Raw genomic sequence first — 16,542 nt, 5'->3', positions numbered from 1 at the left:
ATAACCTAACCCCTCCCTGTCTGGGCCTGAACATTTATACTAGGGGCTCCCTATCTCCCTCTAGTGTCTAGGATGCCTAACTACACCCTAATAGGCCTGCTATGCACGACACAGGGGAAACATTGCATATAAAAGCACATAGAAAATACATTAAAGTACATAGTTAAATATAATATTACTGTCCCTTAGGAGTAGAAGTAACACGTGAACCAATTGACCCTTGTGTAGTGCCCACGCCTACCTATTGGGACACTACACCAGCAACACCAACACCTGGGTCATCAAGCATCTCCACAATGTCTCACGGAAGCGTTCAGCTCTCCATATCCCAAACGCTGGAGAGGAAGAGGAAGTACCCCCCTACCCACCTGCGATCCCTAGCCCTGAATGCCAGCATTTCAAAATTACTTGCCTTTGAAATGCTGTCATTCCGTCTGGTGGAGACGGATAGTTTTAAAGGCCTTATGGCGGTGGCTGTCCCACAGTATGTCATGCCCAGCCGCCACTACTTTTCAAGGAGAGACATCCCTTCCCTTCACAACCAAGTAGGGGACAAAATCAGGTGTGCACTGCGCAACGCCATCTGTGGCAAGGTGCACCTGACTACGAATACGTGGCCCAGTAAGCACGGTCAGGGCCGTTATATATCCATAACAGCACACTGGGTAAATGCAGTGGCGGCTCGGCCTGAGGCGGATAGCAGTTTGGCGCATGTCCTTCCACCACCGAGGATTGCAGGGCGCTTCAGTTTGCCTCCTGTTGCTTCCCCCTCCTACTCTGCTTCCTCATCCTCTACTAGCTCCTCATCCGGTCAGCGTAACACCTTCACCACCAACTTCAGCACAGCCAGGGGTAAACGACAGCAGGCAGTTTTAAAACTTATCTGTTTGGGGGACAAACCCCACACCACGCAGGAGCTATGGACGGGCCTTGAACAACAGACCGATGAGTGGTTTGTGCCAGTCAACCTCAAGCCCGGCCTGCTGGTGTGCGATAATGGGCGAAATCTCGTAGCTCTGGGACTAGCCGGTTTGACGTACATCCCTTGCCTGGCGCAAGTGCTGAATTTGGTGGTGCAGAGATTCCTTAAAAATTACCCCGACATGTCAGAGCTGCTGCATAAAGTGCGGGCCGTCTGTGCGCGCTTTCGGCATTCTCACCCTGCTACTGCTCGCCTGTCAGCGCTGCAGCATATTTTCGGCCTTCCCGCTCACCGCCTCATATGCGACGTGCCCACAAGATGGAACTCCACCTTGCACGTGCTGGCCAGACTGTGCGAGCAGCAGCAGGCGATAGTGGAGTTTCAGCTGCAGCACGCACGAGTGAGTCGCTCGGCGGAACAGCACCACTTCACCACCAATGACTGGGCCTCCATGCGAGACCTGTGTTCCTTGTTGTGCTGTTTCGAGTACTCCACCAACATGGCCAGTGCCGATAACGTCGTTCTCAGCATTACTATCCCACTTCTTTGCCTCCTTGAAAAAACGCTCATGGCGATGATGGAAGAGGATGTGGCACAGGAGGAGGAGGAGGAAGAGGGATAATTTCGTAGGGTTTCCGGGCAGTCCTTTCCAAGTGGCTCCGAGGTTGGGTTCCTGCACCCACAAACCCAAGGTCCACAATTGTCCAGCCAGGGCACAGTTCTGGAGGATGTCGAGGTGGAGAATGAGGAGGAGGAGATGCAGGAGGAGGAACCATGTTCACAGCAGGGTGGCACCCAGACCAGCTCATGGCCATCACTGGTGCGTGGATGGGGGGATACAGAGGACACAGACGATACACCTCCCACAGAGGACAGCTTTTCGTTGCCTCTGGGCAGCCTGGCACACATGAGCGATTACATGCTGCAGTGTCTCCGCAACGACCACCGAGTTGCCCACATTCTAACTTGTGCTGATTACTGGGTGGTCACGCTGCTGGATCCCCGTTACAAAGACAACGTACCGTCCCTAATTCCGTCACTGGAGCGTGATCGTAAGATGCGCGAGTACAAGCACACGCTCGTAGACGCGCTGCTGGTGGCATTCCCACCTGACAGCGGGGGCACAGTGGAAGCACAAGGCGAAGGCAGAGGACGAGGAAGAGGTCACCAACGCAGCTGGGGCACCGCCAGCACCTCAGAAGGCAGGGTTAGCATGGCCGACATGTGGAAAAGCTTTGTCAGCACGCCACAACAACCAGCACCACCAGCTGATATGGAACGTCTTAGCAGAAGGCAGCATTTCACCAACATGGTGGAGCAGTATGTGTGCACACGCCTACACGTACTGAATGATGGGTCTGGCCCCTTCAACTTCTGGGTCTCCAAATTGGGCACATGGCCAGAGCATGCCTTTTACGCCTTGGAGGTGCTGGCCTGGCCTGCAGCCAGTGTATTATCTAAACGTGTGTTTAGCACGGCAGGGGGCGTCATCACAGACAAGCGCAGCCGCCTGTCCACAGCCAACGTGGACAAGCTCACGTTCATTAAAATGAACCAGGCTTGGATCCCACGAGACTTGTCTGTACCTTGTGCAGAATAGACATTTATACCACCATCAAACATACATTCTTGTACTCAAATCAAGTGCAATGATTCTTTGTTTCTTTTTTTTTTTTATTTGTTCCAATATTTTGGGGGCTACCTACCCCAATAAAAAATAAAATAAACATTGTTGGCTACCTCCTCCTCCTCCATTGCTGCCTCCACCTACAACACCACATTCACCGCCTCCTCAACCTCCGACTCCATATCCACCTCCTTCTCTGAGTTGCAGGTTAATAATTTGTAATTTTTAGTTATTTTATTTTATTTTCAGTTATTTCCCTATCCACATTTGTTTGCAGAGCAGTTGCCATGCTCTTAAGCACATTTTACTGCCTTTTACTTCCGTCTAGCCTTTTCAAGGACTATTTTAGAGCCATTTTAATGCAAAAAAGTGCCAATTTTAGTGCCCTAAGTTGGAAAAATTCTTATTTTCAATTGTCAGGTGACATTTTACCATTTTTGGTGTATACAAACCCCTGCTGTGCCTGGGTTAAAGGGGCCTAAATCTCTCAAAATCCTCTGTGCTATTGCTGGGTGACATGAACCCCCTTTTGCCGTGAATGAACCCCTGCTGTGCCTGGGTGACAGGGGCCTAAATCTCTCAAAATCCTCTGTTCTATTGCTGGGTGACAAGAACCCCTTTTTGCCTTGAATGAACCCCTGCTGTGTCCATTCCTTCCTTCTGGTAAATTTTTGTGTCCAACCAAATATCGCTTGGGATGTTTTGTAATTTCTGGATGGTCAAGAGTGAAGAAACTTTTCTTTTGACTCTTTTGGTTAGTAAAGAGCGAGGGTTAATCAGATCTTAGGGAATGATTTATCCGAAAGCCAAGAAAACCTCGAGGCGCCAGTGGAGTAGGAATGTTCGTGGTAGATAAACCAATTAGTAGCCAAAATGGTAGGTGGAAAAAAGAGAATAGAGTCGCCGGGTGGTATAGGGGAAAGGCTGCTAATGGGATAACAACGCACGTGAAACAAATAAAGCTGGTAGCATGTGGGTTCATTAATAGAGATGAGCACATTTTTTTAAAATTTGATTCGGCCGGTCTGCCGAATGTTTCGGAAAAATTAGCTTAAATCTGAATTTATTCGCAATGCAAAATATTACTATTTCCGAGCTGCAGAGAGCCTTTATAGGGGTGTAGAACACTGTGCCTTGCAGTAACATGCATAGGAAGTCTGCTGTGGTAGTGAAACAATACTGTGAGTCAGCATGACAAGCAGATGACAGGTGTCTCTCTTAGAATCACTGCATACTTCGCTTATTTGGGCGGTCACGGGGCCAAAACTGACCAAATAACTCAAGTATCAACTCAGCCTTACAGGTAGATGTTAGCGTCAAGAAGAAGCACACTCCTTTTACACTGTCGTCAGCTGATTCCACATAGATGTCCACAGAACCTGTTCTATTAAATGCTTATAAAAGTAGAGCCCCCCCCCCCCCCCCCCGGACAGAGTGGAGAAGGTGTCAGCAGTAAGTTTGTGTTGATGTCACTGAATATTTTGTCCTTCCTGCTTCTGCTTTTGGCTACCAATTCATAAGCCAATTCTGATGGGACCATACAGGCCTTAAAGCTGCAACACAGACGGGATCTGTTGTGCATATCATTTTTCCTTTCGTCTGACAGATCAGAAGAAGTGTCAAATAAATTATGTTGTCAGCCAGGCAGAAAGCCAAAATAGTGGACCAGTCATGAAGTGGGGAAGGGTGGGAACAGCATGAGTCCTATGACGTAGTGGTTGTCACGGCCTCGGTGTTGTGTGCTGTGTGGCCTCCGGAAGGGGGTCTCATGCTTTCCTGGAGGGTTGAACCAAAAGTCAAGTTTGTGAGCTGTTGCTGGAGTGCTGGTTCCTATGTGTGTCAGTATGTACTGAGTCCGGTATGGTGTTCGGATTGCAGTACGGTTGCATGGGTTCCAGTTCACCTTGGTGTGGCCTTATGTTGTGCCGTCCAGCAGCTGCGGCAGGTAAGTTACCATGCCTTCCTGGGTTCTGTGTTCAGTGGTTAACCCCGCCACTGGATACTTACCTGCCATTCCACTTGGCTTCCTCTCCTTGCTGTTAGGCCTGCAGAGACTCTTGCTCTTCCGTGTCTTGGAAAAACAGGTTCTCTCTCCCCTGCTCCTATGTGAGGGATTATCAGGGCGACTCAGGGTCCTAGGTATCCTGTGTATGAGCCGTCCTACAATCCAGGTGCGCTCATACGGTGAGGAGTTGGGGCGAGGATTAGGGACGCTTTAGGAGGTGACCTGCTCCCTTTTCCCGGCATCCTGGCCTAGATGCTTCCCCGCATACCCATTATCATATGGTGGGGAGTTTCCCCCTCTCCCCATCGTGACAGTGGTAAGGTGGAAGCAGCATGAGGAGACCAGAGAGTGGCCCAAAGACAGGGTCTGGAGGTGGAAGCAGTATGAGGAGGCCACCAAGTGGCACAATGACAGAGTCTACAGGTGGCGGCAGCATGATTAGGCCTCAGAGTGGCACAACGACAGAGTCTGGAGGTTACAGCAGCAGCATCAGGAGGAGACCACAGAGCGGCACAATGACAGCATTTGGAGGTGGCAGCATCATGAGTAGGCCACAGAGTGGCACAATGACCGAGTCTGGGGGTGGAAGCAGCATGAGTAGGCCACAGAGTGGCACAACGACAAAGTCTGGAGGTGGCAGCAGCATGACTAGGCCACAGAGCAGCACAATGAACAAATCTGGAGGTGGCAGCAGCATGGGTAGGCCGCAGAGTGGCACAATGACAGAGTCTGGAGTGACAGCAGCATGAGATGGCCACAATGACAAAGTCTGGAGGTGGCAGCAGCATCAGTAAGCCACAGAGTGGCACAATGACAGAGTCTGGAGGTGGCAGAACCATGAGTAGGCCACAGAGTGGCACAATGACCGAGTCTGGAGGTGGCAGCAGCATGAGTAGGCCACAGAGTGGCACAACAACAGAATCTGGAGGCGGCAGCAGCAGCAGCATCAAAAGGAGACCAGAGAGCGGCACAATGACAGAGTCTGGAGGTGGCAGCAGCATCAGGAGGAGATAACAGAGCAGCGCAATGACCGAGTCTGGAGGTGGCAGCAGCATAAGTAGGCCACAGAGTGGCACAATGACAGTGTGGAGGTGGCAGCAGAATGAGGAAGCTACAGAATGGCACAATGACAGAGTCTGGAGGTTGCAGCAACAGCATCAGGAGTAGACCACAGAGCGGCACAATAACAGAGTCTGGAGGTAGTAGCAGCATGAGTAGGTCACAGAGTGGCACAACGACAGATTCTGGAGGTGGCAGCAACAGCATCAGGAGGAGATAACAGAGCAGCACAATGACAGAGTCTGGAGGTGGCAGCAGAATCAGGAGGCCACAGAGTGGCACAATAACCGAGTCTGGAGGTGGCAGCAGCATGAGTAGGCCACAGAGTGGCACAATGACAGAATCTGGAGGCGGCAGCAGCAGCATCAGGAGGAGACCAGAGAGCGGCACAATGACAGAGTCTGGAGGTGGCAGCAGCATCAGGAGGAGATAACAGAGCAGCGCAATGACCGAGTCTGGAGGTGGCAGCAGCATAAGTAGGCCACAGAGTGGCACAATGACAGAGTGTGGAGGTGGCACCAGAATGAGGAAGCTACAGAATGGCACAATGACAGAGTGTCGATCGAGTGTCGATACTTCTGGGGGAACCTGCCTGGCATGAACAGGCCTGTAGTAGCTACAGACAATGACAAGACAAAGCATCAAGATAGCTTTGAGCCCTGAAGAGTCATGAAGTTCATCAAGATACGTCACTAAAGATTTTACCGCATATAACCGCAGCGCTGACCACTGAATTAATTTAGTTTTTCGACCGACATACTTCAATAAAGATTTTACCACATATTACTACTGTGCTGAATGCTGAATAAAATTAGTTTTTCCACCGAAATAAGTCACAAAAGATTTTACTGCATATAACGGAGCACGGAGATGGAGAGGGTGTTCGGATTCTCCCCACACTATATGGACGTCTCATAAATGAACCGCTGCTCCCGACAGCAGCTCCTGGGAAGGTCATGGAGCGCCACAGTCCTCCAGCATCTATTCGCTCCGCTGAAGGACGATTTTGAAAGTGTCTTGAAGCCACACAGGACATCATGGAGATTTTACCACATATAACCGCAGCACTTAACGCTAATAAAAATTAGTTTTTCAACCACAATACGTCAATAAAGATTTTAGCACATATAATTGCAGTGCTGAACGCTGATTACAATTTGTTTTTCCACCGAAATACATCACAAAATATTTTACCGCATATTACTATAGCGCTGAACGCTAAATAAGATTTGTTTTTCTACCGAAATTCGTCACAAAAGATTTGACCACATATAACGGCAGCGCTGAACGCTGAATACAATTTGTTTTTCTACCTAAATACGTCCCAAAAAGTTTTACCACATATAACTGTGACCAAAATACGTCAATAAAGATTTTAACACCTATAACAGAGCATGGAGATGGAGAGGGTGTTCGGATTCCCCCCGCACTATACGGACGTCTCAGAAATGAACTGCTGCTCCCGACAGCAGCTCCTGGGAAGGTTATGGAGCGTTCCGGTCATCCGGCATCTATTCGCTCCGCTGAAGGATTATTTTGAAAGTGTGTAGAAGCCACACGGGGCCCCACGCTGCAGATTTATCATGGAGACTTTCCCGCATATAAACGCAGCGCTGACCGCTGAATACATTTAGTTTTTCAACCAAAATACTTCAGTAAAGATTTTACCACATATAACCGCCGCACTGACTGACTTCTACTGCCGCTACTTCTGTGAACCCCTGCACCACTACCTCCCAGGTAGGTAGGCTGCTGTGAAGCAGGTGCTCTACCCCGGGCACGTTTGGCTCTCGACTTCCCACTGCTGCCACCCTGCTGCCTCCCAGCCAAGCTTTCAACTCATATAACCGCCGACGTGAACTGAGAATATATATATTTTTTGTACTGAAATAGGCCAGCAAACGTTTTCAGCAGAAATAAATGCAGCAGTGAAGTGCTTATATATTTTTTTGCTTTTTGTACTGAAATAGGCCACTGAACGCTTTTGCAACAAATAAGTGCACCAGTGAAGTGCGTATATATATTTTTCTTTAGATAATGAAATGAGCTACTGAATGCTTTTGCCACAAATAACTGCACCAGTGAAGTGAGTATATATATATATATATATATATATATATATATATTTACTGTAATATGGCCCTATACGCTTTCAAGAGAAATAACTGCAGAAGTTAACTGAGAATATATATATTTTTTGGACTGAAATAAGCCACTAAATGCTTTCAACAGAATTAACTGCAGAAATACACTGAGAATATATTTTTCTTGTAGTACTGAAATACGCTCCTATACGCTTTCACCAGAAATTACTGCAACAGTGCAGTGCATATATATTTTTCTTTTTTTTTTACTGTAATACGCCCCTACACGCTTTCAACAGAAATAACTGCAGAAGTGAACTGAGAATATATTTTTCTTGTTGGACTGAAATAGGCCACTATACCTTTCACCAGAATTAACTGCAGAAATGCACTGAGAATATTTTTTTCTTGTTGTACTGGAATACGACCCTATACGCTTTGACCAGTATAAACTTAATGAGTGAAGTGCGTATATTTTTTTCTTTTTTTAATGAAATACGCCCCTATACGCTTTCACCACAAATAACTGCAGAAGTGAAATGTGCATATATTTTTATTGTAGTGCTGATATAAGTTAGGCTACTTTCACACTGGTGTTTTGAATTCCATTTGTGAGATACGTTTTAGGGATCTCACAAACAGTTCAAAACGGGTCAGCTCAGCCCCAATACATTCTGAATGGATAAGGCTCCTTTCAGAATGCATCAGTTTGGCTCCGTTCTGCCTCTATTCCACTCTAGATGCGGACACCAAAACGCTGCTTGCAGCGTTTTGGTGTATGCCTGACGATGCGGAGCCAAACGGATCTGCCCTGACTTACAATGTAAGTCAATGGTGACGGATCCGTTTTCACTGACACAATATGGTGCAGTTGAAAACTGATCCGTTCCCATTGACTTTCAATGTAAGTCAGGACGGATCCGTTTTGACTTAGACTTTTTTTAAAAAGAATAATACAAACGGATCCGTTCTGAACGGATACAAGCATTTGCATTATCGGTGCGGGTCCGTCTGTGCAGATGCCAGACGGATCCTCACCTAACGCAGCTGTGAAAGTAGCCTTACTAAAGATACTAAGATATAAGCCATTAAAGTCTTTTCAACAAATAACCTACAGCCCAATAACAAATAGCTGGAATGACAGAGCTGTCTAGGCTATTTAATCCCCAAATAATCTTTCCCTGCACTTGTAAATCGCTTTTCTATCAATGTCCCTAGCACCTTCTGACGTCTCTCCCTGCACTAAGATGCTGTGAAATGATTCCTCTCTATCCTTTCCCTGCACTTATAAATAGTTTTTTTCTGTCTATTTTTTTCCACAATGAGGTTTTTCCAATTGATGTCCATAGCGCCTTCACACGTCTGTCCCTGCACTCGGAACGCTGGAAAATGGCAGAATCTAAAATGGCTGCCGTATTTATAGGGCTATGACATCATAGGGCTGGCTGCTGATTAGCTGTATGCAGTCATGTCAATCTGGGTGATCCCGCCTTCCCAGAGTTCCTTGCCCCATGTCCTCAGTCCTAACACATGTAGCCGCCATTTTAGGAAAAATGCGTTTCGTTACCACGAAGCGCAAGGAAATTCGCGTTTGTTGCAAATCAAATTTTTCCTGAAATTCTAAACGAATTCCACTTCGTCGGATTCAATTCGCTCATCTATATTCATTAATTATAAATGGACCCAGAACAGACTAACCGATTTCTGTCCCAGAAAAGAGCGCCAAACCCCTATGGTGAATTGCCGATTTTAAGGTAGTGACACATATAGAGGTGAGACAATGGAGAAAAAAATTGAAGTTATTGTGCACGTGTTACTCACCTCTTTAGTTAGGCTAATCAGTATGGTGTAAGAGTTCAAGTTAGCAGTTAAAGGGAGACCACAGTAAAGAAAATGGCCCAAATGTTATTATTATTATTAATAATAATAATATTAATAATAATAATAATAATAATAATAAGGAGAGGCTCAGAGGGGGCCAAAAGGTCTGAATTAAAAGAATAAAAGTCCTTAGAAAGTCATTCCAGTATATGGTTTACTCACTTGAGGGTGGTTTGCTGGATAAACTCAAGACACCAGCAAAACCTCATACTCCCCTAGCCAGAATCACTTATAGAGTGACAGGTATTGATGGCAGCCCAGTCTCAGGAAGCTTCAGATTCCTTTTTTGTAGGAAAGCAGCCAGATCCCCGTCAGATCCCACTGTAGTCACAGGGGATACAGCACTGCGTGGCCCTATCCGGCTATACCGGATACGGTGAGCTCTGCCACTCTGTTCCTCTGCTGAATCAGGCTGCCAGAGTTTATATCATATATGTGAATGTAGCCTAAGCTGATTTATTACTAATTTGATTAATTTTTCAAATTAGATGCATTAGAAGATCATTAGAATTGATCTTTGAAATCAAACCAGACACTATTTTACTAAATAGCATATTGTCATTATTGTCATTATTTTAATATTGATATGTCTCATGATATGTTTTTAGTTTCTCTATGTCCAAGAGAAGGATTTGGGTGTCCTTGTAGATTGTACATTAAATAACAGCATTCAATGTCAATCAGCTGCTTCTAAGGCTTCCAGGATATTGTCGTGTATTAAGCGAAGCATGCTCTGGAGCTGGGAAAAGTACAAAGGAGAGCAACTAATCTTACTTATGAAGAAAGATTAAAAGAATTACATTTATTTAGTCTTCAGAAGAGACGTCTAAGGAGAGACGTGATTAACCTATACAAATACACTCACCTAAAGAATTATTAGGAACACCTGTTCTATTTCTCATTAATGCAATTATCTAGTCACCAATCACATGGCAGTTGCTTCAATGCATTTAGGGATGTGCTGCTGGTCAAGACAATCTCCTGAACTCCAAACTGAATGTCAGAATGGGAAAGAAAGGTAATTTAAGCAATTTTGAGCGTGGCATGGTTGTTGGTGCCAGACGGGCCGGTCTGAGTATTTCACAATCTGCTCAGTTACTGGTATTTTCACGCACAACCATTTCTAGGGTTTACAAAGAATGGTGTGAAAAGGGAAAAACATCCAGTATGCGGCAGTCCTGTGGGCAAAAATGCATTGTGGATGCTAGAGGTCAGAGGAGAATGGGCCGACTGATTCAAGCTGATAGAAGAGCAACGTTGACTGAAATAACCACTTGTTACAAGCGAGGTATGCAGCAAAGCATTTGTGAAGCCACAACACGCACAACCTTGAGGCGGATGGGCTACAACAGCAGAAGACCCCACCGGGTACCACTCATCTCCACTACAAATAGGAAAAAGAGGCTACAATTTGCACGAGCTAAACAAAATTGGACTGTTGAAGACTGGAAAAATGTTGCCTGGTCTGATGAGTCTCGATTTCTGTTGAGACATTCAAATGGTAGAGTCTGAATTTGGCGTAAACAGAATGAGAACATGTATCCATCATGCCTTGTTACCACTGTGCAGGCTGGTGGTGGTGGTGTAATGGTGTGGGGAATGTTTTCTGGGCACACTTTAGGCCCCTTAGTGCCAATTGGGCATCGTTTAAATGCCACGGGCTACCTGAGCATTGTTTCTGACCATGTCCATCCCTTCATGACCACCATGTACCCATCCTCTGATGGCTACTTCCAGCAGGAGAATGCACCATGTCACAAAGCTCGAATCATTTCAAATTGGTTTCTTGAACATGACAATGAGATCACTGTACTAAAATGGCCCCCACAGTCACCAGATCTCAACCCAATAGAGCATCTTTGGGATGTGATGGAACGGGAGCTTGGTGCCCTGGATGTGCATCCCTCAAATCTCCATCAACTGCAAGATGCTATCCTATCAATATGGGCCAACATTTCTAAAGAATGCTATCAGCACCTTGTTGACTCAATGCCACGTAGAATTAAGGCAGTTCTGAAGGCAAAAGGGGGTCCAACACCGTATTAGTATGGTGTTCCTAATAATTCTTTAGGTGAGTGTATATGTATGAGCCATACAAAAAACACGATAAAATACTGTTCCATGTAAAATGCCTTCAAAAGACAAGGGGGCACTGCCTCCGACTGGAGAAGAAAAAGTTCAGTCTCCGGAAGCGTCAAAACTTCTTTACTGTAAGAACTTATGGAATAGACTTCCTCAGGACATGGGCACAGCAGGAACAGTGGACATTTCTAAAAGGGACTTATTAAAAGTAAATTACATTAATGCTCATGAAAATGAGTAGAAATCTGAGTCTCACTTCCTTGCTGGGATTCATGCCCCCACCTATCCCACCTATGCCTTGGTTGAACTTGATGGACTTATGTATTTTTTCAACCATATTAACTATGTAATGATTAATTCTATAACCAGCCAAAGAATGTATCTATGTTTTCTTTTATCATTCTTTTTAACCCCTTCATTGGTTGGTATAAGGAACTTTTTATATGCTTTATGCTTTTATGTTCATTTTATGTATAGTGATTTGTTGACAAGGTGGCATGAGAACATTTCTTGTTTAGTTTTGACCACAGCAGTACATTTTCTATACAACCTGTTAGTATATTGTCTAATTATTATTTAAACGTGAGCCTTCATGGTACCAAAATGTTTTTAGTTCAAGTTAGATAAAAAGCCATTTACAGATAATGCAATTTTTCATGCCTTCAGCTACCATCAATACACTTTATAAGGGCATCTCACTAGAGGAATTGACAAAACAGAGAAATCCAAGTATTGATATTGGTTTTAACTCATCTGCAAAATGTTAATTTACTTACCAATATTGGATATCTTAATGGAAAAAAAAAGGATAATGGAGCAGCTGCAGGGGATAAAGAGGTTTCAGCCACCCGTTGATGTGATGGGAAGTTAACATTGTAATAAGGGCTGGTAAGCTACAGTATATGAAAATATTTAACCTATAGTAAACATATACATGATGGATAAACCATGTTTTTCAATATCAAACATAGATAACTCATACTTCTATGGATAAAGATGTATTGAAGATATAGATAGCATTTGTAAAAACCAAACTTGTATAATGCAATATATAAATCATTGTTTGATATCGAATTCTGCTTATTAGTTGTGATTGTTTATGTCTAACTGAACTGAGCAATGGATACTCTTCTATAATGTATAATGACATATCCCTTATTGTAAAGCAAACACCACACAATTTAAAACATAAAAACAGTTGCAAACTGATACTCATCCTATAAAATGATCCCAGCACACTGGTCTCCCACAAATCATAGACGGTAAATACTGTATGATGGCACAACCCTCATGAACATATGTTGGCAAATAAATACTTGTATATATAAATGTTTCCCTGATATCAAAATAATGACAAACATGTATTCAGCAAGTGGTAGTAGACACCCAATGCTTGTTTATTGGGTGAAATTGTCGTTCGTGCAGGCACTTAAAATATTGTCTCTGGGCAGCAGATCATGTTGTCTAAATAGCAATATGCTGCCCAGAAACAATGCAGCTGTATGAAGATGAGCAATCGGAATTGCAATCCCTTGTTCTCATACTGTGGAGGTGATCACTGTACATAAAGGCAATGCTTCACCTCCACTTAACAAGCAACCAGCTGCTCGTCTGAGCGTGTAAACATGCCTTTAGAGAAAGAGAATAAAAAATAAATAAATCATCAGACCTCAGATCAGACCCCCAATCTTCATCAGACCTCAGGTCAGACCCCCAAACTTCATCAGACCTCAGATCAGACCCCCAAATCATACCCTCAACCTTCATCAGACTTCAGATCAGATGCTCAATCTTCATCAAACCCCAAAATCAGACCGCCCCAATCATCATCAGATCTCACATCAGACCCCCAATCTTCATCAGACCAATAAATCAGACCCCTGTCTCTCATCAGACCTCAAATTAGACCCCCAAATCAGATCCCCACTCCTCATCAAACCTCAGATCAGACCCCAAATCAGATCCCCATTCCTCATCAAACTTCAGATCAGACAAAAGAAATACAGTGCTGCCTCTATATACAATGGCCTCAGGATACAATATTTTCAACACACAATGGTCTTTTCTGACTCCTAGTAAGTTGAAACTGGACTCAACATACAATGCCTCAGACTCAGATACAACCAATCAAGCCCTCTTCTCTGGTAAAATAACTGTATTAATTGCTAGTTAGCATTTATTCCTGACTGTTATATGTAAGGGCTTTCTTTTATCTGTCTTAGTTATCTGATTATTTTTCTTAAATCTTTATTTTCTCTTGAATGACATTTTTGGGCTTTGGAATCAATTACTCAGGTTACAGTGGTTTCAACATCTAGTGGTCGTCATGGAACCAATTAATATCGTAACTTGAGGAACCATTGTGAATGAACTTACCTCTCCTGCTCTGGACAGCACCACCACTTGCTAGATCCAGTGCGTTCTTCCTGCACTTACCTCTCCTTGGTGTTCTAATGGCACTGCACTGTAACCTGACATTGCACCGTGTCCGGTGTACGCAGTCAGAACACAGCATAGCAGGTGCTGGCAGAAGACCAGGGAGTGGTGAGTACAGCCAACACCAGGAGCGCTATATTCACCATTTCTAAAATGGAAGCGCTCATTAGTACTTGCTTCATAAGACACTTTTGGGAGAAAAATATACAAAAATCTTATGAAATTAAAAATATGGTATTTGCCAGCATTCAATCAAGGGGTTTGTGCCTTCATATTTAACAACGTTTATGGTTAGAATCATCTTATTATGATGGGTCCCAGTCCCAGTTTGTGACTGCTTTTAAGTTCCAATATTTAGATAATGCTGTATATACTAATTTAGATAAACTAGGCTGTGTGCCTGTGAGATGCCTCCTTCTTCTATTAAAGGGGCGGTGCCCACATGTTTTTAGTCTGTAGATGCATTTGTAGACTCAAGGCTATTAGGCATAAAATATAACCATATCACAAATATAAACTACATAAATGTATTGCACCGCTTCTCAAAAAAGGCTTATGTGTAGTATTTTATCAACATTAATCCTAACTCTTAAATGAAAAATTGTGATTGTATACATGCTTTTCCAGGCAGTGGCTCACCCTTTGCAACATGTTATATATCTTTTTTGACATCTGTGTTCAGACCTCATTTAATTGTTTTGAAAATCCCATAAAGGACATGGCGCATATGAACCTGGCCAGCTGGAAGGCAGAGCAAACCGCAGGTGTCAATATTGCTTTCATGACCAGGCCAAAAATGTGTGTCCCATCTGTCTTTTCTGCTTCAGGTCCTGTTCTCATTACCAATGCTGTCTCCTGACACAGTATACCAGGAAGTAAAATAAATAACACTTAAAGTGACATTAATGGTTGAAAGCAATTTAAAATTAATAGTTTCCAATTGTTTCTGGAAGTTGCAGAAACCATCTAGTATTGAAAGAGGGGGGTCCCCTAAACTTCAGGCTGGGGATCTGTTGTAAGGACTGTTAAGAACTTAGCGAGGGGTGGGGCTAGACTTGTCTGGTTTCCCATACAGACAGAAGAGTTGTGGGAAGATTTTTTGGATGTCATACATTAACTAGTACAATAAAATCCACACCAATTTAGGATTAAATATGCTAAAATCTGAGAATTAATAAGTTGACAATGAGCTGTCTGGCAGAAATCAACCGCTTTATGTTGGCAAACTTTTATTTAAGCAGAATTATTAGATTTGTCTGTCTGTATGTGAATTATAACTGTGGGCCGCTATAATGTAATTACATTTGTAGGCCCTATCATAATTTATTGCTCTATAGCTTATGAAAAAAAGATGAAATCAACAAAAATAAAAGCAGCATACACTCTTCTATATTGTACAGCACATTGTTGCTGTTCCTGAATTATTATTTATAGCTTGGTTAATTGTGGCTCATTTACATTTTACATAAAACAAAAAGCTGATTTTCGAGTGGAATAATATCCTACTGATTTCATTAATCATCCTAGATGTGATTGAGCAATTACTAATCAGGCAGCACTCACAAATACAGTAACAGGCACTGCAGCCTTGGATTAAGGGAACGATAGATATTCCTTCAATCTTTACCTTGCTCTTTGGTTCCCTAGAGCAATCAATGTAATAAACTAGAATAAAGAAAGAAATGATTGGAAAACCAGCACATTTACAGTGAAACCGTACAGATGTGAGCGCAGCCTTCCAGCGCTCATCCACAGCAGCATTTACATTTAACTCTGCATTGCAAGAGCAGCTTCTAGACAAGCCAAATGCAAGTGACGATAATGAAATGAATTCATATTAACTTACCAGATCCATTAATATTTTCCTCACATGAGTACCATATCCCAGTGTGAAAGTATCTGAAGAGAAACCTGTCATCCCCTGTCTCCCAGCTGTAGTGAACCACATTGGAGTTGCTCTCATTATGACTCTCATCACCATTGTAGTTGATACAGTTTGTCTTCTTGCCTTTTCCACAGTTTGGCTTAGGCACCCTCTGTGTTCCCTCGCACCAGTATGTTGTGATGAAAGCTGTGGTCGAAAACAAAAGGGCTACTAAGTTCAAACACACAGCAAGCAGGGCTCTGTGTCTTCTCTTTGATTTCCTCATTATTCACCCATGCCCAAACGATATGCAGGTTGAGTACAGATAGCCTTTCAGTTCTGTTTCCTGTCTTCCAAACATATATGCAAATCCACTTTCCAACTAAGCTGCGACAAGCATGGAAAGAACATTTAGCCACCAATGTGACACTGTTGTGTAGTTGTAAATCTGCTGCGGATCGGAAGCCAAGAGATGCACTCCAGCTACCTAAAGATGTCACCGTGTGCTGATAAGATCATATGTGGTCTGCCTCTCAGGAAGCAAGGATGCTGAGCTAAAATCTGTTAACATGAGCACATGAT

At 43.8% G+C, this 16,542-nt stretch overlaps 1 protein-coding gene across 1 annotated transcript in view; it reads right to left on the bottom strand.

Moving 5' to 3' along the window:
- Positions 1-16,246, bottom strand: part of GSG1L (GSG1 like) — a 513,438-nt gene extending 497,192 nt beyond the window's left edge. Inside the window, exon 1 of the mRNA XM_040441458.1 lies at positions 15,943-16,246. Coding sequence (XP_040297392.1) covers positions 15,943-16,246 — 304 coding nt within the window. The remainder of the gene's footprint in view (positions 1-15,942) is intronic.
- Positions 16,247-16,542: the final 296 nt, after the last annotated feature.

Source organism: Bufo bufo, chromosome 7 (assembly GCF_905171765.1).
Source record: "Bufo bufo chromosome 7, aBufBuf1.1, whole genome shotgun sequence".
Taxonomy (NCBI): Eukaryota; Metazoa; Chordata; class Amphibia; order Anura; family Bufonidae; genus Bufo; species Bufo bufo.
This window is presented reverse-complemented; position numbering and strand designations above follow the sequence as displayed.